This window comes from Mizuhopecten yessoensis, unplaced genomic scaffold (genome assembly GCF_002113885.1).
Source record: "Mizuhopecten yessoensis strain PY_sf001 unplaced genomic scaffold, ASM211388v2 scaffold1429, whole genome shotgun sequence".
NCBI lineage: Eukaryota > Metazoa > Mollusca > Bivalvia > Pectinida > Pectinidae > Mizuhopecten > Mizuhopecten yessoensis.
In genome coordinates, this window is record NW_018404042.1 from 632,953 (window position 1) to 654,779 (window position 21,827).

At 38.1% G+C, this 21,827-nt stretch overlaps 1 protein-coding gene and 1 long non-coding RNA gene across 11 annotated transcripts in view; one reads left to right on the top strand and one right to left on the bottom strand.

Moving 5' to 3' along the window:
• Positions 1-21,827, top strand: part of LOC110462155 (nucleolysin TIAR-like) — a 290,371-nt gene that overhangs the window by 230,677 nt on the left and 37,867 nt on the right. For all 10 annotated transcript variants that reach the window (XR_002464240.1, XR_002464241.1, XR_002464243.1 and 7 more), the window contains one exon: positions 3,398-3,485. Coding sequence is in view for 3 of the 10 variants with exons in the window: in XM_021516014.1 (XP_021371689.1) it covers positions 3,398-3,485 (88 nt within the window). In the remaining 7 variants the exon portion in view is untranslated. The remainder of the gene's footprint in view (positions 1-3,397; positions 3,486-21,827) is intronic.
• LOC110462197 lies at positions 4,144-4,940 on the bottom strand. The gene is made up of 2 exons (XR_002464249.1): positions 4,831-4,940; positions 4,144-4,286 (listed from the first exon to the last, which is right to left on the bottom strand). It is a non-coding gene; the product is annotated as an uncharacterized LOC110462197 (long non-coding RNA).

Sequence of the window (21,827 nt, forward strand, 5' to 3'; positions counted from 1 at the left end):
GACACTCAACACTCAAGCTAAGGGTTATAACACTCGGCCTAGACGGGTACAACACTCAAGCTAAGGGTTATAACACTCAGCCTAGACGGGTGCGACACTCAACACTCAAGCTAAGGGTTATAACACTCGGCCTAGACGGGTACAACACTCAAGCTTAGGGTTATAACACTCAGCCTAGATGGGTACAACACTCAAGCTAAGGGTTATAACACTCAGCCTAGACGGGTGCGACACTCAAGCTTAGGGTTATAACACTCAGCCTTGATGGGTACGACACTCAAGCTAAGTGTTATAACACTCAGCCTAGACGGGTACGACACTCAAGCTAAGGGTTATAACACTCAGACTAGACGGGTACAACACTCAGGCTAAGGGTTATAACACTCAGTCTAGACGGGTACACCACTCAAGCTAAGGGTTATAACACTCAGCCTTGATGGGTACAACACTCAAGCTAAGGGTTATCACACTCAGCCTAGACGGGTACAACACTCAGGCGAAGGGATATAACACTCAGCCTAGACGGGTACAACACTCAAGCTAAGGCTTATAACCCTCAGCCTAGACGGGTACAACACTCAAGCTTAGGGTTATAACACTCAGCCTAGACGGGCGCGACACTCAAGCTTAGGGTTATAACACTCAGCCTAGACGGGTACAACACTCAAGCTAAGGGTTATAACACTCAGTCTAGAAGGTTACACTACTCTAACGATGTCATTGACTCATCATCAGGAAGTAACCAATACCTCAAGCCCAAAGCCATCATCGCTACGTGTTTATCGTAGCTGTAATTCTCCCTGACCAATGTATTGCCTGAATACACAATAAAAAACAGTTTTCATGGTCGTTTATTTACTAACCATTGTTTTGTCCCAGCGTCCCATAAAGCCCATTGATTGACATGGCTATTTATTTACAGAATATTTTGCCTAAATACACAATATATTTATTTTTTTGCAAGGCTATTTGCCATTATGGCTGTTTTGACAAAACCCCATAAACCACTGTATTTACATAGCCTGTGTGCTATGACCACAGATCGGCTTGGGAGGCGGTGAACATTACAGTAACCAGTGTTTTACTATTTATAAGACTGACGCCCGTGTCGGCATAAGAATGGGGCTCATAACGACATAAAGCACGCATGTTGCATGTGAAGTCTAGTGTGACAGCACGGTAACGGTCCGGTCGACATTTGTCACCAAGTAGGGTGGATTGGTCGTGATTACCCCTAATTACAGAGATAAAGGTCATGCATTATTGCCATAATAGCGGCACGTGCCCATAGAGCCAGTGTAACCCTACAGGGCTCAAGGACAGCCGAATCTACACCCTAGTTTTTAAATTAAAAAAATCTTTAGAATAAATGTCTCAGAATTGTGTAGAAGTGATTTTCCATTTTGTTCTTGATAGCCTATAAGCTAGCAGCTATTGTTGCACTGCATGCTTCTCAATGTCAATTTGTCAATTTAATGACGTTACATATCCTAGGATTTGAACCGTACTGGTGCGATTCTTTGTTCCGATACCTACCTACCTCCGGTTTGAAGTTGCTACGGGTAAGATAGCTCCCCCTGGCCTGTAGAGGTTTTTATGTCCATGCTGGGTTTACGGCCTGATTTATATGATAGCTCAATACCACATTTTTCAGGTAATTCAAGGACGTCGTTCCAAGGCTCTGTGTAAAGGTGCTCACTAATACAGGGTTACTGAAAGTGTGTACATGATAGGTAGTTGTAACAGTATTTACCCACAGTATAAACTCGAAATTGGATCACATTTGTTAGAATTATGGTAAAATTAGGTTGTTAAAGAGTTCCTTTTTAGGTGTTATTTATATCCATAAAAGTGCTATTTAAATTAGGCATCTATTCAGAGATTCAAATTGTCTATACATTTCGGAACGAATAGCATTTTTCCTTCTTTTTAAGGCAGATGTGGTAATTTCATATAATTGTCTGTACAGAATTAGACTATATAAGTTGGTAATTTACCTGTCTAAATTTGAAGGCTTGAAAAACTTTAACATAGATATAATACATTTAAATGTACAATTTTGATGATTTTAGTTCACATATTATTCCAGACATGGCAAACAAAATTCCTAAGAAAGAAAGAAAACATTTAGAAAAAAATGGAATTCATTAATTTGAAGCGAACTTATAAACAAGGATGACAAATCCATGCAACGGGAAACCTAACCTTTATTGTTACGAAGACATGCATTCATCACTGGCATCCCGTGCCAGTTTGACCTTTGGTGACCTTTGATAATAAGATGCCATTAGTCTTTAATGTTGACTGTTTGACCTTTATAGTACCTTGACCTATAGAAATGTAGCTATTTTACACCACACCAGTGTTCCCTGTGCAATTAGAATCGGGCAAATATAAACAAATACATCTGAACAACTTCACCAGATCAAGGTTGCTACCTCACCTGGGTCCCCCCCCCCCCAGAAAAAAAATAAAAAATATTGAGCAGAAAAATAGGGTTTAGATAAGGATTGGTTATAATTCCCTACACCAGACTAGCCCTCCACCACTGGGTCACAGATTGGAGGCCTACATGGGGCAGATGCCAGGTACTGGCCGTAGGTCGGTGGTTTTCTCCAGGAACTCCGGCTTTCCTCCACCACTAAATCCTGACACATCCTTAAATGACCATAGCTGTTAATAGGACGTAAAACACAAACAAACAAACCAATCTACACCAGACTCAAAATATATATTCTATAATACAGGTATACAGTGTTCCTATGTGTTACCCTATCTAGCTGGTTATTGATGAAATTCAGACTTATAGTTTTATAACGGTTATCCAGTCTATCATTAAATGTGTGTATATCCAGTCTATCATTAAATGTGTGTAAATTTGGTGAGGCACTACATTCTCTGGTAAGTTATTCAATATGTTCACTTCTCGGAGTGAGAAAAATGGTTGAGACAAGACATTGCCCATTGTGGAAATATGTTTTCGAGTGTCTTGCTGTTCCTTGCTTTTTAAATATTTCAAAATTTGAAATTGCTTCCTTTCTTACTTATGAAAGAAGGAATTTCACCAAATTTTATCTTAACTCATTCACCCCTGAAGACACACTTGAACTCTTCCAATTCAAAGGTTGGAATAGTTCATTATGAAAGTTCAGGGGTGAATGAGTTAATATCTGTAGGCGAATGGGACTCAGTGTGTTGGAAAGGAATTGCCCCAACCCGGCCCGCACCCGAGGGTAATTAAGGGCTGGAGTCTAATACCCATGGGTAGATAACAGGTAGTAATGAAAGTACGTATGATAGCTACCCTGGAATAGACTGGCAGTTAATGTTACTCTGAGGTTACTCTCTTCATATTTCAGCAGTATCATTGACCTCTGCTTTTCATTTTGTGTTTCAGAACATTTCCATATATTTGTTGGAGACCTCAGTCCAGATATAGAAACACACCAACTCAAGGAGGCGTTCGGAGCTTTTGGGGAAATTTCGTAAGTATACTATTGTCTTAGCTGATGGCTGCTTCGAGGTATAAGTATGTGAGGTTCACAGGGACAACGACCATGTGCTGGGTTGTAGCAGTGTATTCAGTCGTCAAAGTAAGCAAGGCGTCGTGGTCATTGTATACAGGTGTGGGACATGCTTCAAGAATCTCTTGTGTCTTGGTGTAATGGTATGGTCAACATTTGGTACTGGTCCTTGTGGTAGATCAGTTAGTTCTTGTGTGGTATGTGGTAGACAGATCTGTAGACACTCCAGTAGCAGGGCTACAGTCCGTGTTATTGGTATATGTGGTAGACAGATCTGTAAACACTCCGGTAGCAGGGCTACAGTCCGTGTTATTGGTATATGTGGTAGACAGATCTGTAAACACTCCGCTAGCAGGGCTACAGTCTGTGTTATTGGGATATGTGGTAGACAGGGTTGCCAACCTCTTAGGAGTCCAGTGTGGGAGATCTCCCTCCACTGGGTTTTTCAATGTGTGAGACTTTTGACGGCGCCGCGGCGTAACGTCGTTTTGGGTGTTAATTAAGATAACATTTACAAATGTATCAAACAAATCCTGGCTTTCTCTGACTACTATAACATCTGCATTGTTGATATTTTCACTTCAAGATCTTTGTAGGAAAATAAAACAAAACATTTTTTGCAGATATATAAAAGATTTTTATTTATTACACAAAAAAAACTGACATCAGAAATGCAACACATCATATAATCAAAGGCCTTTCTTGTAACGATTCCACCCTTGCCTAGAACAGGTAGCAGTCTTTTTTCTGTATTTCCATGACCTGTTTAAAAAACAGTTCATATCAAAAGTAAGAACTTTACCATAGTAACATGAAAAAGTTCATAACATGAAAATATGATAATTTGACAGTGGAAAAATATTTTACAATTACTTCTGGCTACTATTCTAAGCAACAAATAACAGTAAGACCCTTAGCATTTATACCACGTTTGCAATCCGATCACGTTATTTTTTCATCTCATCAGATTAAAATTGTTCATTACTACAAGTCTCTGGTGTGTTAAATCATATACGCCACTTTACTGCAAAAAATAACTTCAAACTTTTCATCAGCCTTCAGCGGCTGTCTGTTCGTGATTCAAGAATCATTTTCTCTTAATATTTGTGAAGGCAGGACCTAAAAACAATCTCCTAATACACGACGATATAACTAGTAAAACTTTCTTTTTCTGTGCGATAGGTACGTTCAATATTAAGTTTACGAGTGAAAACAACTTGATTGATTGATTGATAGGTTTTATGTCCGCTTCACTACCGAGTAGTTCGGTATAATTATCCACCAGACGATTGTGAAAACAACTCACCTTACGATATATTACATTCGTTTCCACCGGATGTAAAGCGACACCTCTCGTCAGCTCACTTCCAAAGCACAACGTTGCAATAAGAGTTATTCCCCTTTGTACGACCCAAGCTAAAAATAATTGCCGATTTATGGCTTCGCGTGGGATAGAGGTAGAATATTTTCGAATACGTGAGATTTATACCTCACGTGGCGTGAGGATTGTTTCAGCGTGAGTAAGGACGTTTTTGCGTGAGTTTTTGTCTCACGCCATGGGAGTTGGCAACCCTGGGTAGACAGACCTGTAAACACTCCGGTAGCAGGGCTACAGTCCGTGTTATTTGGATATGTGGTAGACAGATCTGTAAACACTCCGCTAGCAGGGCTACAGTCTGTGTTATTGGGATATGTGGTAGAACAGTGATAGATGGGGCAGCCTCATAAAAGGCTAGTTAATAACATTATTTCCCTTGCCGCTCGTTATTGGAAGTGGGGCTTACATCATGGCGGGCAGGGGCTACCTGCGATATTGAATTGGCTAGATCAACATACATCGGCCCTCGTACTCACGGGAATTCTCGCTTTGTTCCGTGCTACAAAAATGTGGAATTTGTTGAAAATTTGATGAGCACAAGCTAATTGATTGTAATGAAAGCGAGAGAATTGACAATCACACGGCAGCCATCGCCACTAAAAGTAACGTAACTCTGCTACACTAATCCATCAGGGTCAAATTTGTGTTTGTTTAATTGATGATTTGTCAAGAGTATAACAGGTCCAGTTCTGTATATGTACAGGGTACGTGTACCGCTGTGTCTAACTAGACGTAAGTGACCTCTAACGTCTAGATTGGTCAGCTCATCAGGTCAAACTTTGCAATGAAAGTGACCTTTTACTAATATAAAAGGTCAAAAAGTCTCGATAGATTCTGAATTAATTTACACCCTGTTGAATAGTGTAGTTTGCTCCTTATTCACTCCTGTAAATTCACTGGAGATGACATTTAGTTAGAAGTAGAATGAAAGATAATGACAGATTGGGAGCAGAGTTGTACTATACTGTACCAAATACATCACCTATAGAATTGTATGTGAAAGTTAACAGATTACCTCAGTTTTATACAGATAATGTTCATAACGGTATGAATGCAAGTCCCTGACATATATGTTCCATGAAACTTGCTTTAGACTTGCAGTCATACTGGTATGAACATTGGGGGGGGGGGGGTTAATCGCTACTTTTATCTACATTCTTATATTTTATATTTGATTAATAGGCGTTAGTGGTCTAGATGTAAATTTCCTTAATATTTCTGGTATTGTTGTATCTTGCTTCTTGCAATTGTTTCAAGTTATGCAAGGCATTAGAAGCCTCAGAATGACACTTATCCCATTGTGCTCATAGCTATATGAGCGCAATTTCTCCTTGTAATTTTTTATGACAGGGCTGCCAGCAAAACATTTATATATATATTGTATATTCGAAAAATCTGTCTGTACCTTTACCACAAATCCCATTCTGAGGAGAACAAATATCCAGACCTCTGCTTGTCTGAAGACACGATGCAGGAGAGGAGAGTCTAGCCACCGGTCTCTAAGATAAGCCCCTAGTTTGAAGGTCCCCCTCAGTTCAACCAAGAGGAGTCGGCTGTACTTGGGTGAAGCACCAGACTTCCTCATACATTGCTTCCTGGGTTTCGTGATGCACCTACTTTGTGCACCAAGCAATTAAATCAACTAATAAAATGCTGTCTGAATGTGTTAGATATTATCCTGTCAATTCTGCACAATTATGACAGTGTTTGCTCTTCTCTGTCCCTACATTATCGTAAAGAATCGACATAATTCCATCCATCTATATACATAAGGTATATTTGAAATATTGGAAGTGTTTTGCTGTTGGTGCCTGGGGGACCATAGTGCCGAGATATGTCGACTAGTAATTAGGTTATGTAATGAAGGTCAAAGGCACACTTATTTAATTAACAACTCCCATGGTCCCTCAGCTGACTCATATTTTTCTCAGTATATCGCACGCCGTATTTTCTATTTGCCTATACAAAATACAATTTCCCCAACTATAAACCTCTGATAAAGCTAGCAGTTCCATTCATTGCTCAAGGTGACTGAGATGCTTGGCAGATAGACGTTATTGTAGGGAGGCTATCAGAACAGCCTGATATAGACATGGAAGGCTTTTAGAACAGCCTGATATGGACATTGTTAATGAAGGGAGGCTATCAGAACAGCCTGATATTGACATTGTTAATATAGGGAGGCTATTAGAACAGCCTGATATTGACATTGATAATGAAGGGAGGCTATTGGAACAGCCTGATATTGACATTGTTAATATAGGGAGGCTGTCAGAATAGCCTGATATAGACATTGTTAATGTAGGGAGGCTATCAGAACATCCTGATATAAACATTGTTAATGTAGGAAGGCTTTCAGAACAGCCTGATATAGGCATTGTTAATATAGGGAGGCTATCATAATAGCCTGATATATTAACATTTTAAAGTAGGGAGGCTATCAGAATAGCCTTATATTGACATTGTTAATGAAGGGAGGCTATCAGAACAGCCTGATATTGACATTGTTAATATAGGGAGGCTATCAGAACAGCCTGATATTGACATTGTTAATGAAGGGAGGCTCTCGGAGAAGCCTGATATAGATATTGATCTAGGGTAGTTTTCAGAATAGCCATATATATATAGGATGGGATGATGCTATTAGGGATATCAGTTTACTAGATGTTGGATCACGATTGTGAAGTTAGTGTAATTGATGAGTTTGATACGAAAATTAAATATCAGAAAACCATAACTAATATGGCTCGTCGTTACAATAGGATATAGATACATGTGACATTCATACGTCGAAACAAGGCAGATAGAGATAGGATCAAGGACGGTTCCTTTCTGTGGGGTAAGACTAAAAGGTCAGAGGATTATCCTTGTTTAGATGTGTAACGTAGGTGACTGAAATATTCGTACAGAAACCTAACAGGATTAGGGTGCTGTCTGTTCAAAATGTCCTAAAGTCGCCCCGAATATTTCATAAGTAATGACGACTGAGTGATAAACTTGGTTTCCCTGGGTTCATTAGTGGCAGATATTGAAAGCAAAATTGCTTGATATCGTAAAGAAATGTATTCTTTTACCCAAAAATAGAAGTTGTACATAATTGCTGAAGAGTCTTGTTTCCTTGTCTCAGAAAACAGAATATTGCATACATAGTTGCTAAAGAGTTATACAAATTTGGTGTCATAGATAAAAAGTAAATTGCATTTCAAAAAGTATATATAGCAGCCTTCTGTAAAATCTTACTCCCACAGTTTTGGTCATTCGCTGTGGAAAAAGTGTTGAGCTGTTTTTGTAATTTAGTTAAGTGGCTTTAAGTGTTCCTGTGGTGGTGATGTGTCTATAGATACCTGCTTACGTGATGTCATTTACGTCCTTGTGCTAGCTTAGCAGGTGTTTTCTACCTCTACATGTGCTTCATGTATTTGTGATGATTTTTTATTGCCGACATAAATATGCCAATACCTGTATTGAGTACCTGAAGCCGAGAGGCCCAGGTGTCGGGTACCAAGTGCTGCATCATTTATACGTTGACCGCGACGGAGCTGAAAACTGGCATAAACGTCACTGGACCATAACATATTGATTATAAGTTCACAAAGCTCATAAAAAAGATACAGAACCTATTTCCAGGTAGAATATTAGCACATTTACATGTCATAAAGCTCGGCCAACTCTACCCAAGGTGATTGGACGACCAAAAATAATTGACATTTCCAGGCTAATGTGAATTCTCAGGGGTTGTGAGGTTAATGATTGAATATCAGAAATTAAATTATAGAGACGACTTCTGTGGAGAAACAAATTTTTGTTATCATGTTAAGTAATTATTGCCGATCATTACCCAAGCACAATCTTTAGTATGATAGACGGAAAAGCTCGAGAATAGAAACTTTATTGAAATGTAATGATATTAGTGTCCTATCAGTCTTCACTGAATTCATTTACCCAGCATTGCTATCATAGCTAGCAGGGTTAACAATAAGACAGAAAATTAGTTTCCTGTCAGCCGTTATGGAATTTACTTGTATATTAACCCTACGTTTCTATCATGACTAGCTAGGTAAGATAGTAGAGAAGAAATAATGGATTGATCTTCATGTTGTGTTTGTGTTCAATAATATTGAAAAAAAATCACACTTTAGGTTTCTTTTTCCTCCATTGTTCTGTGTTAAAAATTTATTTAAAAAGACATTTTAGTTTAGTATTGTTAGACAAGTTGATATTTAAAAAGACATTTTAGTTTAGGGTTGTCTGAAAAGTTGATATTTAAAACGAAATTTTAGTTTAGGATTGTCAGAAAAGTTGATATTTAAAAAGACATTTTAGTTTAGGGTTGTCTGAAAAGTTGATAGGTTGTTAATGTTCGGTCAATAATGCTTGCAAAGCAACAGTTTGTACGAGACACTTATTTTTACTATTCATACAAATAAAATGTAGTTTACGTTATATGAACCGAGAACATAATAAACTTGTTTATATGCAGTTCACAGTAAATGAACCTCAAATATAATTGAATTTTAATTTTCAAAGTTTATATTAAATGATCCTGAAGTATAATGAACTTTTACTGAACAAAGTTCACAGTATATGAACCTAAAGAATAATTAATTTATGTCATACGCAGTTCACAATATATGAACTGCAAATATCATGAAGTTTTATTATTCACAGTTTTTAGGTCACCTGAGCTTTAGCTCAAGTGACCTATTGCTATCCGTTTTCGTCCGTCGTCGTCCGTCGTCCGTCGTCCGTCGTCCGTCGTCCGTTAACATTTTACATTTCAAACTTAAAGTCAAGTTCTGCTGGGCCGATTGAACTGAAAGTTGGTAGGAATGATCGCCTCATGGTCCTGACAAAGTGTTGTTATTTTTCGGGTCGATCAGAAATCCAATATGGCCGCCACGGCCGCCATTTTGAAAACCTATTTCAAACTTAAAGTCAAGTTCTGCTGGACCGATTGAACTGAAAGTTGGTAGGAATGATCGCCTCATGGTCCTGACAAAGTGTTGTTATTTTTCGGGTCGATCAGAAATCCAATATGGCCGCCACGGCCGCCATTTTGAAAACCTATTTCAAACTTAAAGTCAAGTTCTGCTAGGCCGATTGAACTGAAAGTTTGTAGGAATGATCAGCTCATGGTCCTGACAAAGTGTTGTTATTTTTCAGGTCAATCAGAAATCCAATATGGCCGCCACAGCCGCCATTTTGAAAACCTATTTCAAACTTAAAGTCAAGTTCTGCTGGACCGATTGAACTTAAAGTTTGTAGGAATGATCGACTCATGGTCCTGACAAAGTGTTGTTATTTTTCGGGTCGTTCAGAAATCCAATATGGCCGCCACGTCCGCCATTTTGAAAAACTATTTCAAACTTAAAGTCAAGTTCTGCTAGGCCGATTGAACTGAAACTTTGTAGGAATGATTGACTCATGGTCCTGACAAAGTGTTGTTATTTTTCGGGTCGATCAGAAATCCAATATGGCCACCACGGCTGCCATTTTGGAAAACTATTTCAAACTTAAAGTAAAGATCTACTTGGCCGATTGAACTGAAACTTTGTAGGAATGATCGAATCATGGTCCTGACAAAGTGTTGTTATTTTTCGGGTCAATCAGAAATACAATTTGGCTGCCATGGCCGCTATTTTGCTACTAAGTTCTAATAGGCCGATCTCACTTAAAATTGGTCTAGGAATGATCAGCTCATGGTCCTGACAAAGTTAAGTTAACATTATACTATTTTTTACTCAAATTGGTACATATTTCAACAACAAAAATAAATACTGTAGACTCAGGTGACCGTTTAGGCCCATGGGCCTCTTGTTTTTAAATATAATGAACTTCACTTGTTCATTGTTTACAGTATTTGAACCAAGAACACAGTGTAACATTGCCGCAATGAAATGAAACTTTGTGAAAGGCAGTATAATAAAACTTTGTGAATGGCAAATTAAAACTTTGTGAAAGGCAGTATAATAAAATTTCGTGAAAGGCAGTATAATAAAACTTCGTGAAAGGCAGTATAATAAAACTTGTGAAAGGCAGTATAATAAAACTTTGTGAAAGGCAGTATAATAAAACTTTGTGAAAGGCAGCATAATAAAAGTTTGTGATAAATTAGAAGTAGACTGGTGATACCAACAGTAAAATAATATTATCAATCTGGAGAAGAAAGTGGCAATAAATAAAACGTTATAAAACTGGAGACTGTTATATCTCGAGTTGATGACTCTGAAAGTATTGATCAAAAATAGAAATTCATAATGGCAGAATATTAGAATAAAATATTGTGGAACAGGAAGGTCCTATAAAAGTGTGTGCCACTGGTCTGGTGTAGGTTTGGAGTTATTGATTTGTAACATAATGCTCATGTAATCCTATATAACAGTTTCTATGCCAAGTTGGAGGTTCTGGGGCCATCAACAGGCCCCGTAGGTTTGTCGCAAATGTCACGCTTTTTGACACATTGGACACAGCAATGGTTATCACCGAGCGGACATGTTTCTGGTTCCAAGATAGATGGGGATAATTTCTAAAGGGGAGAGGAGGGGGGGATAAAAGGCTCTTAATTTTACTTTTAAATTCTTAAATTTATGGATGAAACAGATTTTGTTTAGAACTCCCTGAATGGTGGTTCATGAACCTACCAAAGTAATTGATATTAAGGTCTTTAAAGTATGAAATATTGCAATAATTCAAGCATTCTAGAAACTTCAGTCATACTGAAAACAACAATTGATGATATATCTCAGATGGCAGGTATGATCAGTTGCATTCATGGGTGTATAACTACAACTGCATTCATAGTCGTATAAGTTGGTAGGATGCTAGGTTTTTGTTGTGTTAGATCTTCAAAATTGAAAATGTTTTCGCAATTATCAAACCGGGAAAAAACGCCAGTTTATAAAATCAGTAAAGATATTTTTTGATGAATTCAATACGGGGCTTTGTTTCAAAATACAAGACAGCTATAATTTGATGCGAGGAGGGATTTTACAGTTTACGGTGGATTAAAAGAAGAGAGATGAAATGGAATGACATCAATTTGTTAATGAGCATGATTGTCTAGACTTTGCTTTTTGAACTTTTGGCAGGAGCTGTATTATTGTTCGTAATAACGCTTCACTTACTTTTTGGCAGGAGCTGTATTATTGTTCGTAATAACGCTTCACTTACTGGTGCTACATCAAAGATAGGGTTTTTAATTTCCATTGGGGAAATACTAACTAATCAATTGAAATTATCAGAATTCCCTAGAAGGCAGGGAGGGGAGATGGCAGTGCCACTGACTTGGCGATGGTATGGATGATTAGATAGGCTTTTCCCCCTATTTCCCTTGTACTGGGACGGAATACATGACAATCCTTTGTCCACAGATCCCGGTGGGACAACTATCAGCCATTCAGGAAATGATTAAGAAAAGGATATGATCACAAACGGAGGACAGTGGGCCTGACAAATACATACTGTATATAAAAATGCATATAATTTATCAGAACATCAGACAGATTTACTAGCAAGCACACGGAATATCCAATATGGAACTGAAACCTCTTGTTGGTAAAACAATGGCCCAGCGTTGGGGTGTAGATAGATAGCTAGATTCTGTGGCAAGTAAATAACATTTACCAATCAATTCTTCCCAAGAAAGATGGCCTTAGTTTCAATCAAGACAATTTTCACCGCCAAGCTGCGGCCAGGCAGTGGTGACCACTGGCAGTAAGAGTACGCCTCTCCAAGCAATTTCTAAATGAATGTTCAGCGTTCCTTTGTCAAGAGAATGGCTAGCTCTAATGAAGTATCAAAATTCTGTGTTTGATTTATCAGTTGCATTAAAATCGAAAAATTTCTTAAAATTGGAATTTCGACGGTTAAGATGATATGGATGCATTGGCTATGTATAAAGCTAGCCAGTGATAGGATCAGAATTAAGTTTTTGTGGGGTAATTTTTTAGCCTGGGAAATATCTGCGCGGACACCAGAGCTGGCCTCTAGGGTCCTAGCTGTAATAGCGCTGTAGGCGCTAAGTCAATCCTTGGCCGTCACCTGCACAGGATTCGGGGCAATGGCTCTACACTATTGTGGCATTCGTTGTCCGCAGGGGACGCTTGGACAATGTCATGTCCGCAAGTGTATCTATTGCAGGGTATCGGCTTAAAACCAATATATATACCAGGCAGGCTAACATCTATAGCACAGTTACGTGGTGGGCCAAGATGGTATTTCCCAGCCTCTGAAAAAGGTTGGGGTACTTTGGCCTGCTGTAATCTGTAAATATATTACAGTCAGTTATTGATGGTCCTAACACTGACTGTAAATATGGGATTGTTAGACTGAAAAGCCATTATTTTGTATATATGCCTTTATGTAGAACAGTATTTAAAGATATTGAAGGAATTTTATTTTTAGAGAGCTTAACTGGCTGCTTTAGTGGTAAAAGTGGCCAATACAGAGCTTGACCTCCCCACGTGGTTTGTTCCAGCACTGTCGAGACAGTTGTCTCATACCTGGTAAAGTCCTGAACCAGGTAGTACAGATCAGGAAAAGTGCTCATTATCTGCCAAACATTTAACTTTTTGAAATGCTGTATTTAAGTTGCACTGTTGGAATAATTATGGATTCTGTCACAAGGAACTGCAGAAAGCTCTATAGATGATAGTGTCACCAGTAGTACATTTTTAAAAGGGAAGTAAAATTAAGTCTTTTTTTACACGTTATATAGGAATTGGCACAGTACAACTTAGTTATAGACGAACTTATCGCTGTTTTGATCATGTAAAGCAAAATGGTTTAACATTTTCTGGACTTAGTTTAGTTTAATGTAATACCAGGCAAAAGTAATGATAACATGTAATACCAGGCAAAAATAATAATAATGTGTAATGCCAGGAAAAAGGAGTCCTAAGTTGTAATACCAGGCAATGTTAGTCATAACTTGTAATACCAGGCAAAAGTAGTCATAACCTGTAATATCATTCCTGTCCTTTGCTTAACAGCATTACATGAAGACGTGTCTGCACCCGATGGTTTCCAGGGAAACACGGGTTTCGCCAGTGTTCTCAGGCAGTAGCCAGGCTATGTATGCCTTTTTCATTATTATTGCATTACTTTTCATATATTTATATACTTTTTTTTTGCATTTCAATTACAGACTTCTTTCCTAATTATTATTATATGGAAAACCATGCAGTGATGGATATATTTCCCAATATTGAAATCACTGGATACATATGTATATTTTTCTTTTACATTTACTTTTTTTTTTTTCATCAAATTTCCCCAAGTAAAACTTTTTGCTACTATGCCTATATATAACTACATCTGTTTGAGTATATTTACCCCAAACTTTTACACATAGTTGGTATAGCCCTGTCACCCCTCAAGCTCCCATTTAGACTCACCAAGAACAGAATGAAAGAGAGTCAATTATGGAATCACAGGGGTGCCAAGGTAAAGCTGGGGTTTTTTATGTTCAGAATACATGTAGACTTTATTCCTTCATCTTCATGTTAGTAAATTTGTCATGAATATTCATGCCCTAGCTTACTTTGATCTTTCTGCCTGGTCTCTATGGCGATTACAACTTGCCTTGATTAGTGGAGCCTAGTATATGGATTTGATGCAGAGTTTTGTACATAAAGACTCTGGTATTTAGCTGTATACGTAAAACCAGTCCCTAGAGCCCTCATTCATAAACTTTGGTTTGTATTTTACTGATAAGGATTTGATCCTTTTTTGTTTTTTTGCATTATTTCAGTCGTTTACCGGGTTTTATTTCTCTCCTATGTTTATGTAGCTTCTATATTTAGCAAAGGAAACTTCAGCTGTCATGTTTACAAAGTACCTACCCTTCTCCACCCATCACCCCTCAATAGGCTGGTCTTGGATAGATTTTGGCAGAGTCTATTGGGGTTAAAGTGGGGTGAGAATGAGGTTCATCCATTTTCATTTATTTCTTCTTTTTGTTTGATTTTGTTTTCTGCTCTTACCTTTTTATCTTTTTGATATTTTTGTTTAGAGTTACCTATAATATATATATATATGTACAGAGACTGGCTTTTTTGTTTGATTTTTTTTTTTTTTTTTATCAAATATCATTTTATTAATTTTTATTATAATCATTAGTTTTTTCTTTAGACTCGACCTGGGACTTGACCCTGTATTATGATGTGGAGATATTTTTGGCTCAAAGGTAGTGTCCCCGGATTCCTTAAGGAAGGTGGCCCTTTTAAAAATACGTCATTGTTTATAGTTAAACATCTTAATGCTATATGTACTGCCTGATGTGAATATCTACTGTGGTAAATAACTTTTTTTATAGAGGAATCCTATGTATTGGTGAGATCAGCTCATATGTAACGTACGGTAGTCTTGATAAAACACAGGACTTTCTATTGTTAACTAGAATCCATTATTATGTTTAATGCTGTTTTAATGACAATAGGATATTAAATATGATGGGTTATATAATTTACGAACGGAAAATCAAATCCAGTGAAGCATCATTGAAAATCAAACCGGGAATGAGTTCCAAGATATGCTTTCGTTTCGGTGGATACCAAAGCCTTCGGAGTGACAGGAGCTGTTGTTGTGTGATACTGTATGTATGCTGAATGGAGAGACTGGCGGCATTTTATTTCTATCCTGATTGATATATAGCGGCTTTGACACCAACAAATGTTCTGCTGACTATCAGGAGAAGACGATTGTTGCAAGCAAACATTGGTATGTCGTTGATATCGGCCGTGTCTCACCCAATACAATTTATCTAGAATCGGTGTGAGCCAACTGACAGGGTGCCCATATAAGTCCCCCACTCCGTGATGCTGGACCCGTATGACAAGTACGTAATACAGATGGCCGTCAGCCTCACCTCTATGGCCCTGCGTGCTATAAAACACACCAAAACATATTTTTCATTGTCTTCCATTCTAAATCAATAATGTGTAATTCATTTTTCACAGGCATTAATTGTAGTGACCACAGACGGATCTTTGAACAAATGGCAGAATCTCCTGTATAATTATAACCCCTACAACATATATAGGCTAAAACACAAACCTCCAGTTTGTATCGCTCCATTAATAATCGTGATGGCCGGTAAAATCAGGTCAAAATAAGAAGTAAGAAATTTAAATCTGGAAGGGTAGGGGAGAAGAAACTTTTAAGACAAAAAATAGATTGGATCTTAAATAAAAAAAAAAAGTTCAATGAAAGCTAGGGGGGGTTGATACAGCTATTTATATCTAACCTTATAACTCTGCATCAACACATTGCTTATGGGTTTGTGTCAGCAGAAAACAGTAGCTCGGCTCCGTAAGGGGATGATTTATGGTCGTCTAAATAGGCAGATGGCTTTGGACACTTTGCAATAAATCCTTACCGTTTATTCCTTAAGAAAACTCCAACGGAAATTAATTTTCAGCTTTTTCCATGAAGCAATGCTCAGACCATCACTGAAGGCCATAAATCTCACGGGGTTCTGGCCTTCTGTCTTGTTTCATAGCTGCTCCGTCCTGCAATATCAAGATGGCTTTTTTATTTTTAGTGTTAGATATCTTAGGAGTCCCAGAAAAAAACCATGATTCCGTGTTAGTGAGAATTGTTCGGTCACAGGTGCGATCCTAGCGATTTGGAGTATGAACACACTGTATTATCAGTCTTATGCCCCAGTACCCACCAAACGTTTTTGGACAGAATCTGAAGATAACGTCTAAATCAATGGCCTCTGCGATATCCCGGAGGAACACACAGTCCTCGTTTTTACAGGATATGCCTCAGGTTTGAAATCTGCCTCCGATGCTTTCATTTTTTTTTTATATATATATATAAATATTCGCTGCAAAAACAATAACCTCTTTCCGGGTATTTGACTGTTACCGTTACTGAACCTCTTGACGTTGGATATTTGTTGAGAGAACCAAAAAGATGAATGCTTCCGTTGCCAAATGTGCGGAGAATATTTGTGGCATAGCTTCCGTCAGGGAACTGGCCTGGAACAGTGGGGGAACACAGTAAACTAGTGGAATCCCTATAAATCCTTCTACAGCCAGGCTTTATTATAGCTGCAAATACGAGAGCCGGGGCTACAGGGAAATGCTGCTAAAATGGCAACTTCCGACAAGTTCTGTTTCGCTATCTTTTCTGCGCCATGTAACATCAGAGCTGTCACTTTTAAGACAAAGTTGACACGATTTTGACACTATTTCCATTGTAATTGTTGTGAAGGACGGAATCAGACTGGCTAATGTTAGTCGCTATGCTAATTAATTACAAGGATAAAAGCATTGTCGCTGTGTCAAATTAGGCATGAATTATAACACTGCAATGTCGTTTGGGGTACCTTGATAGACTCTCGGCAGGCAATGTTTGTATTCATGAAAAACTAGGTGGTAGAGAATCTTCCAGGCTGCGAGGTCTCTCAATGCTTCATGTGATTCTCACATGCACGGTAGCCATAAAGGCCCGTGAGTGTGGGGTGGCTTGTTACGTAATCCTCACCCCTCTCTCTCACCTCTCATGCCTCGCACGCTTCAATGGGATGTCTACAACTAGTAGCTCTTCATACAGTTTATTGACATTAATTTTCCTCAATTATTTTACACAATTATAAAAGGTTGTTCACCATCACGTCAGCTTTTTGAATTTTGAGTCACGATGATTTTGTTTTGTTTTTACAGTACTCGGTTAGGTTACTGTATTGTCAGCTTTTACTGCCCACTTACATTTTCAATACATTGCTGATGGGTTTTTACTTAACTTCATTTGAGGTGACAAAACAAATGTGTACATATGGAATGAAAGAGCTCTGATGTAAGCTGTAATAACCAAGGATGCTGGTGATCATTTATAGTGATAAACACGTCAATATATGTTTAAAAGTGAGTTTAGGTGTCATGGTTACCTACATTTAGGCCTAGGATTAACGGTAAGGTGTTGACATATACCTAGGATTGAGGTAAGGAACATGTTGACATATACCTAGGATCGAGGTAAGGTACATGTTGACATATACCTAGGATCGAGGTAAGGGAGGTGATGACATATACCTAGGATTGCGGTAAAGAATACAGTTACATTTACTGAAAACTGAGATAAAGGATATCCCTGTATATAGTTAGGTAAGACGTGAGAAAACACCATTATAGACTTTGGATGGAGGTAAGGAACCAGAGTTTTGAGGTGAACTTGGGTAAAGGTCAAACAGCTCACCTTAAGTGGGTTGTTGATGATGAACGTTTTTAGATGACGGTGGTACTTAGTCATCACTAGAGCCAGCGAGGCCACCATAACAGATACGGTCGTTGAATTGTCTTTTAGTTTTGTGATTATTTCTTATTTTCTTGTCTGCAGGAACACTTACACATTTAATTTTGTAAGTTAGAGCTAGCTCAGGGACTTCAATGGAATTCATTTAATCTTAACCAACCTGTGTTAGTAAAAACGTGTGTTCAAGACGGAGAGCCTGACTGGAATCTCTGACCTGAATTTTGCCTGTTAATGTGAGACATACATTCTGGGTTTGAAGCCGATTGTTTACGAGTTCCCCGTACACCTGGTAACGAATGTTTCCATTTGTTTCGGTGGTGCTGGTTTGCCTTGATCGGTTGTGTCAATCACAACAGGCACTGACTCTATAGGGAGTAATGTTAACTGCAGGCCTGACTGGGGGGACAGTACTAGACAAATGGCAGCTCGGCAAGATAATCTCGGCAGTGGCTCCGTGCTATAAGCTTGACATCACTGTTTGGTTTGAAAAAATATAGTTCAAACAGAAAGAAAGGAAGCTAGTAACTGTTTTCTGTAGACTTGTGTCTCGGTGATGATTTTTAATGAGTATCCGACAGGGACTTGAAAAAAGCTGAATAAATTAAACAGTTTTGAATGGTAAAAAGTTGGTCCCCCAGTGTTAAGCTGACTCGCCGCCATGCCAAGGGCCCTGTTGTAGTATCTAAGGTTGTTGGCCGATCCATCTTGTTGTTAAACAGTTTTCCTACTTGATTTAACGGGTGTAGACATGTTTCAAGTCGCCGCTGATCCTGTCCTAATCCAGCGCTACTTTTCCGAGCTGACATTGCCACAGCCACAAGTGTGTATGGTACAGTCAGTGTTCCCAAGTGACATGTCCAGATGTCCGTAGCAACAGTAGCCATTGTCTGTTTAAGTCCGCGAACGGCTATAAAGATGCCGTTGTTTCTTGTGAATTTCCAACCCATGGAGCTGGGTAATGTCTGTTGAGAATGTGGGGGTTGATCGCTGTCATCGCAGGCCAGGATCATCACCAGCTTTCTGCAGTCCTCTTGTTAAACTAATATTGGTTTATTTATAGCATTCTGGTCCCAAGAGGTGTCCTGCAGTGCTGTCCGTCTTGTGTTTAACATGAAGCACTAACAGCGCTGTGTTTAGGCTCAGCGACACTTATTTGCTGTATTGGCGTATTTTAGAACTCAAACGATCTTGCGCCACATGGTGCAATAATGTAGGTTAGGGTATATGATAAAGAGATCATTCTTGATGGTGCAATAATGTAGGTTAGGGTATATAATAAAGAGATCATTCTTGAAACTGTCCCAGATTGATTTCTCAATATAGCTGCAGGGGGCAGTCATATTGGTTTATATTTAGCCCTGTCGACTAGGAGTATCTAGCACTATTTTTTCTGTGACATAATCTTTTCATCTGGACCCAATCATGCTATATTAACGTTACTAACCCCCCTCCTAGGAGGATGTCTGGGATATCATTGGACTCCCAGACACGTCCATACTGCAATATTGGTTTATGTAAACCTCCCCTGGCATCATATGGAGCTCAGTCTGTAGTTTGTCAGCAGAAACAACAGTTTAATTGAAAGTGGCCTCTTCCTTGGTATATGCCGTTGCACAAGTGTACAGCTAAGTTTGTTTGTCAGGGAGAAAGTCTTCATTGACCTGTTTTAATCTGTTCATTGAAAGTGTTCATGTATCTGACCATTGACAGTGTTCATCAGTCTGTTCATGGAATGAGTTTATCCATATGTTCATTGAAAGTGTTTGTCTGTTCCTTGAAAGTGTGTGTCTGTTCATTGAAATTGTTCATCAATCTGTTCAATGAAAGTGTTCATCAGTCCATTCATTGAAAGTGTGTATCTGTTCAAATAAAGTGTTTGTCTGTTCATTGAAATTGTTCATCAATCTGTTCAATGAAAGTGTTCATCAGTCCATTCATTGAAAGTGTTTGTCTGTTCATATAAAGTGTGTGTCTGTTCATTGAAATTGTTCATCAATCTGTTCAATGAAAGTGTTCATCAGTCCATTCATTGAAAGTGTTTGTCTGTTCATTGAAAGTGTCTATGTCTCTGTACATTGAGTATTCCTTTATCTGTTCATTAACACATTATACATCTGTGTGATGTTCACAGTACAATACAATATTCCTCCGAATGTTGCATTCAGATTATTCATGGTTCATTTCGTGGTGTTAACAACAGTTCATTGACATATGACAATCATAAGGTTTTTGTGTAACAGTTCATTGACATACGACAACCATAAGGTTTTTGTGTAACAGTTCATTGACATATGACAATCATAAGGTTTTTGTGTAACTGTTCATTGACATACGACAACCATAAGGTTTTTGTGTAACAGTTCATTGACATACGACAATCATAAGGTTTTTGTGTAACAGTTCATTGACATACGACAATCATATAAGGCTTTTGTGTAACTGTTCATTGACATACGACAATCATAAGGTTTTTGTGTAACGGTCCATTAACATACGACAATCATAAGGCTTTTGTGTAACAGTTCATTGACATACGACAATCATAAGGTTTTTGTCTAACAGTTTATTGACATACGACAATCATAAGGCTTTTGTGTAACAGTTTATTGACATACGACAATCATAAGGTTTTTGGATAACTGTTCATCGACAGACGACAATCATAAGGTTTTTGTGTAACAGTACATTGACATACGACAATCATAAGGTTTTTTTGTAACGGTCCATTGACATACGACAATCATAAGGTTTTTGAGTAACTGTTTATTGACATACGACAATCATAAGGGTTTTGTGTAACAGTTTATTGACATACGACAATCATAAGGCTTTTGTGTAACAGTTCATTGACATACGACAACCATAAGGTTTTTGTGTAGCAGTTTATTGACATACGACAATCATAAGGATTTTGTGTAACTGTTCATTGAAATACGACAATCATAAGGTTTTTGTGTAACTGTTCGTTGACATACGACAATCTTAAGGTTTTTTGTAACAGTTTATTGACATACGACAATCATAAGGTTTCTGTGTAACAGTTCATTGACATACGACAATCGTAAGGTTTTTGTGTAACAGTTCATTGACATGCGACAATCATAAGGTTTTTGTGTAACAGTACATTGACATACGACAATCATAAGGTTTTTGAGTAACTGTTTATTGACATACGACAATCATAAGGTTTTTTTGTAACTGTTCATTGACATACCACAATCATAAGGCTTTTGTGTAACGGTCCATTGACATACGACAATCATAAGGTTTTTTTGTAACTGTTCATTGACATACCACAATCATAAGGCTTTTGTGTAACGGTCCATTGACATACGACAATCATAAGGTTGTTGTGTAACGGTCCATTGACATACGACAATCATAAGGTTTTGGTGTAACAGTTTATTGACATACGACAATCATAAGGATTTTGTGTAACTGTTCATTGAAATACGACAATCATAAGGTTTTTGTGTAACGGTCCATTAACATAAGACAATCATAAGGCTTTTGTGTAACAGTTCATTGACATACGAAAATCATAAGGTTTTTGTGTAACAGTTTATTGACATACGACAATCATAAGGATTTTGTGTAACTGTTCATTGAAATACGACAATCATAAGGTTTTTGTGTAACTGTTTATTGACATACGACAATCA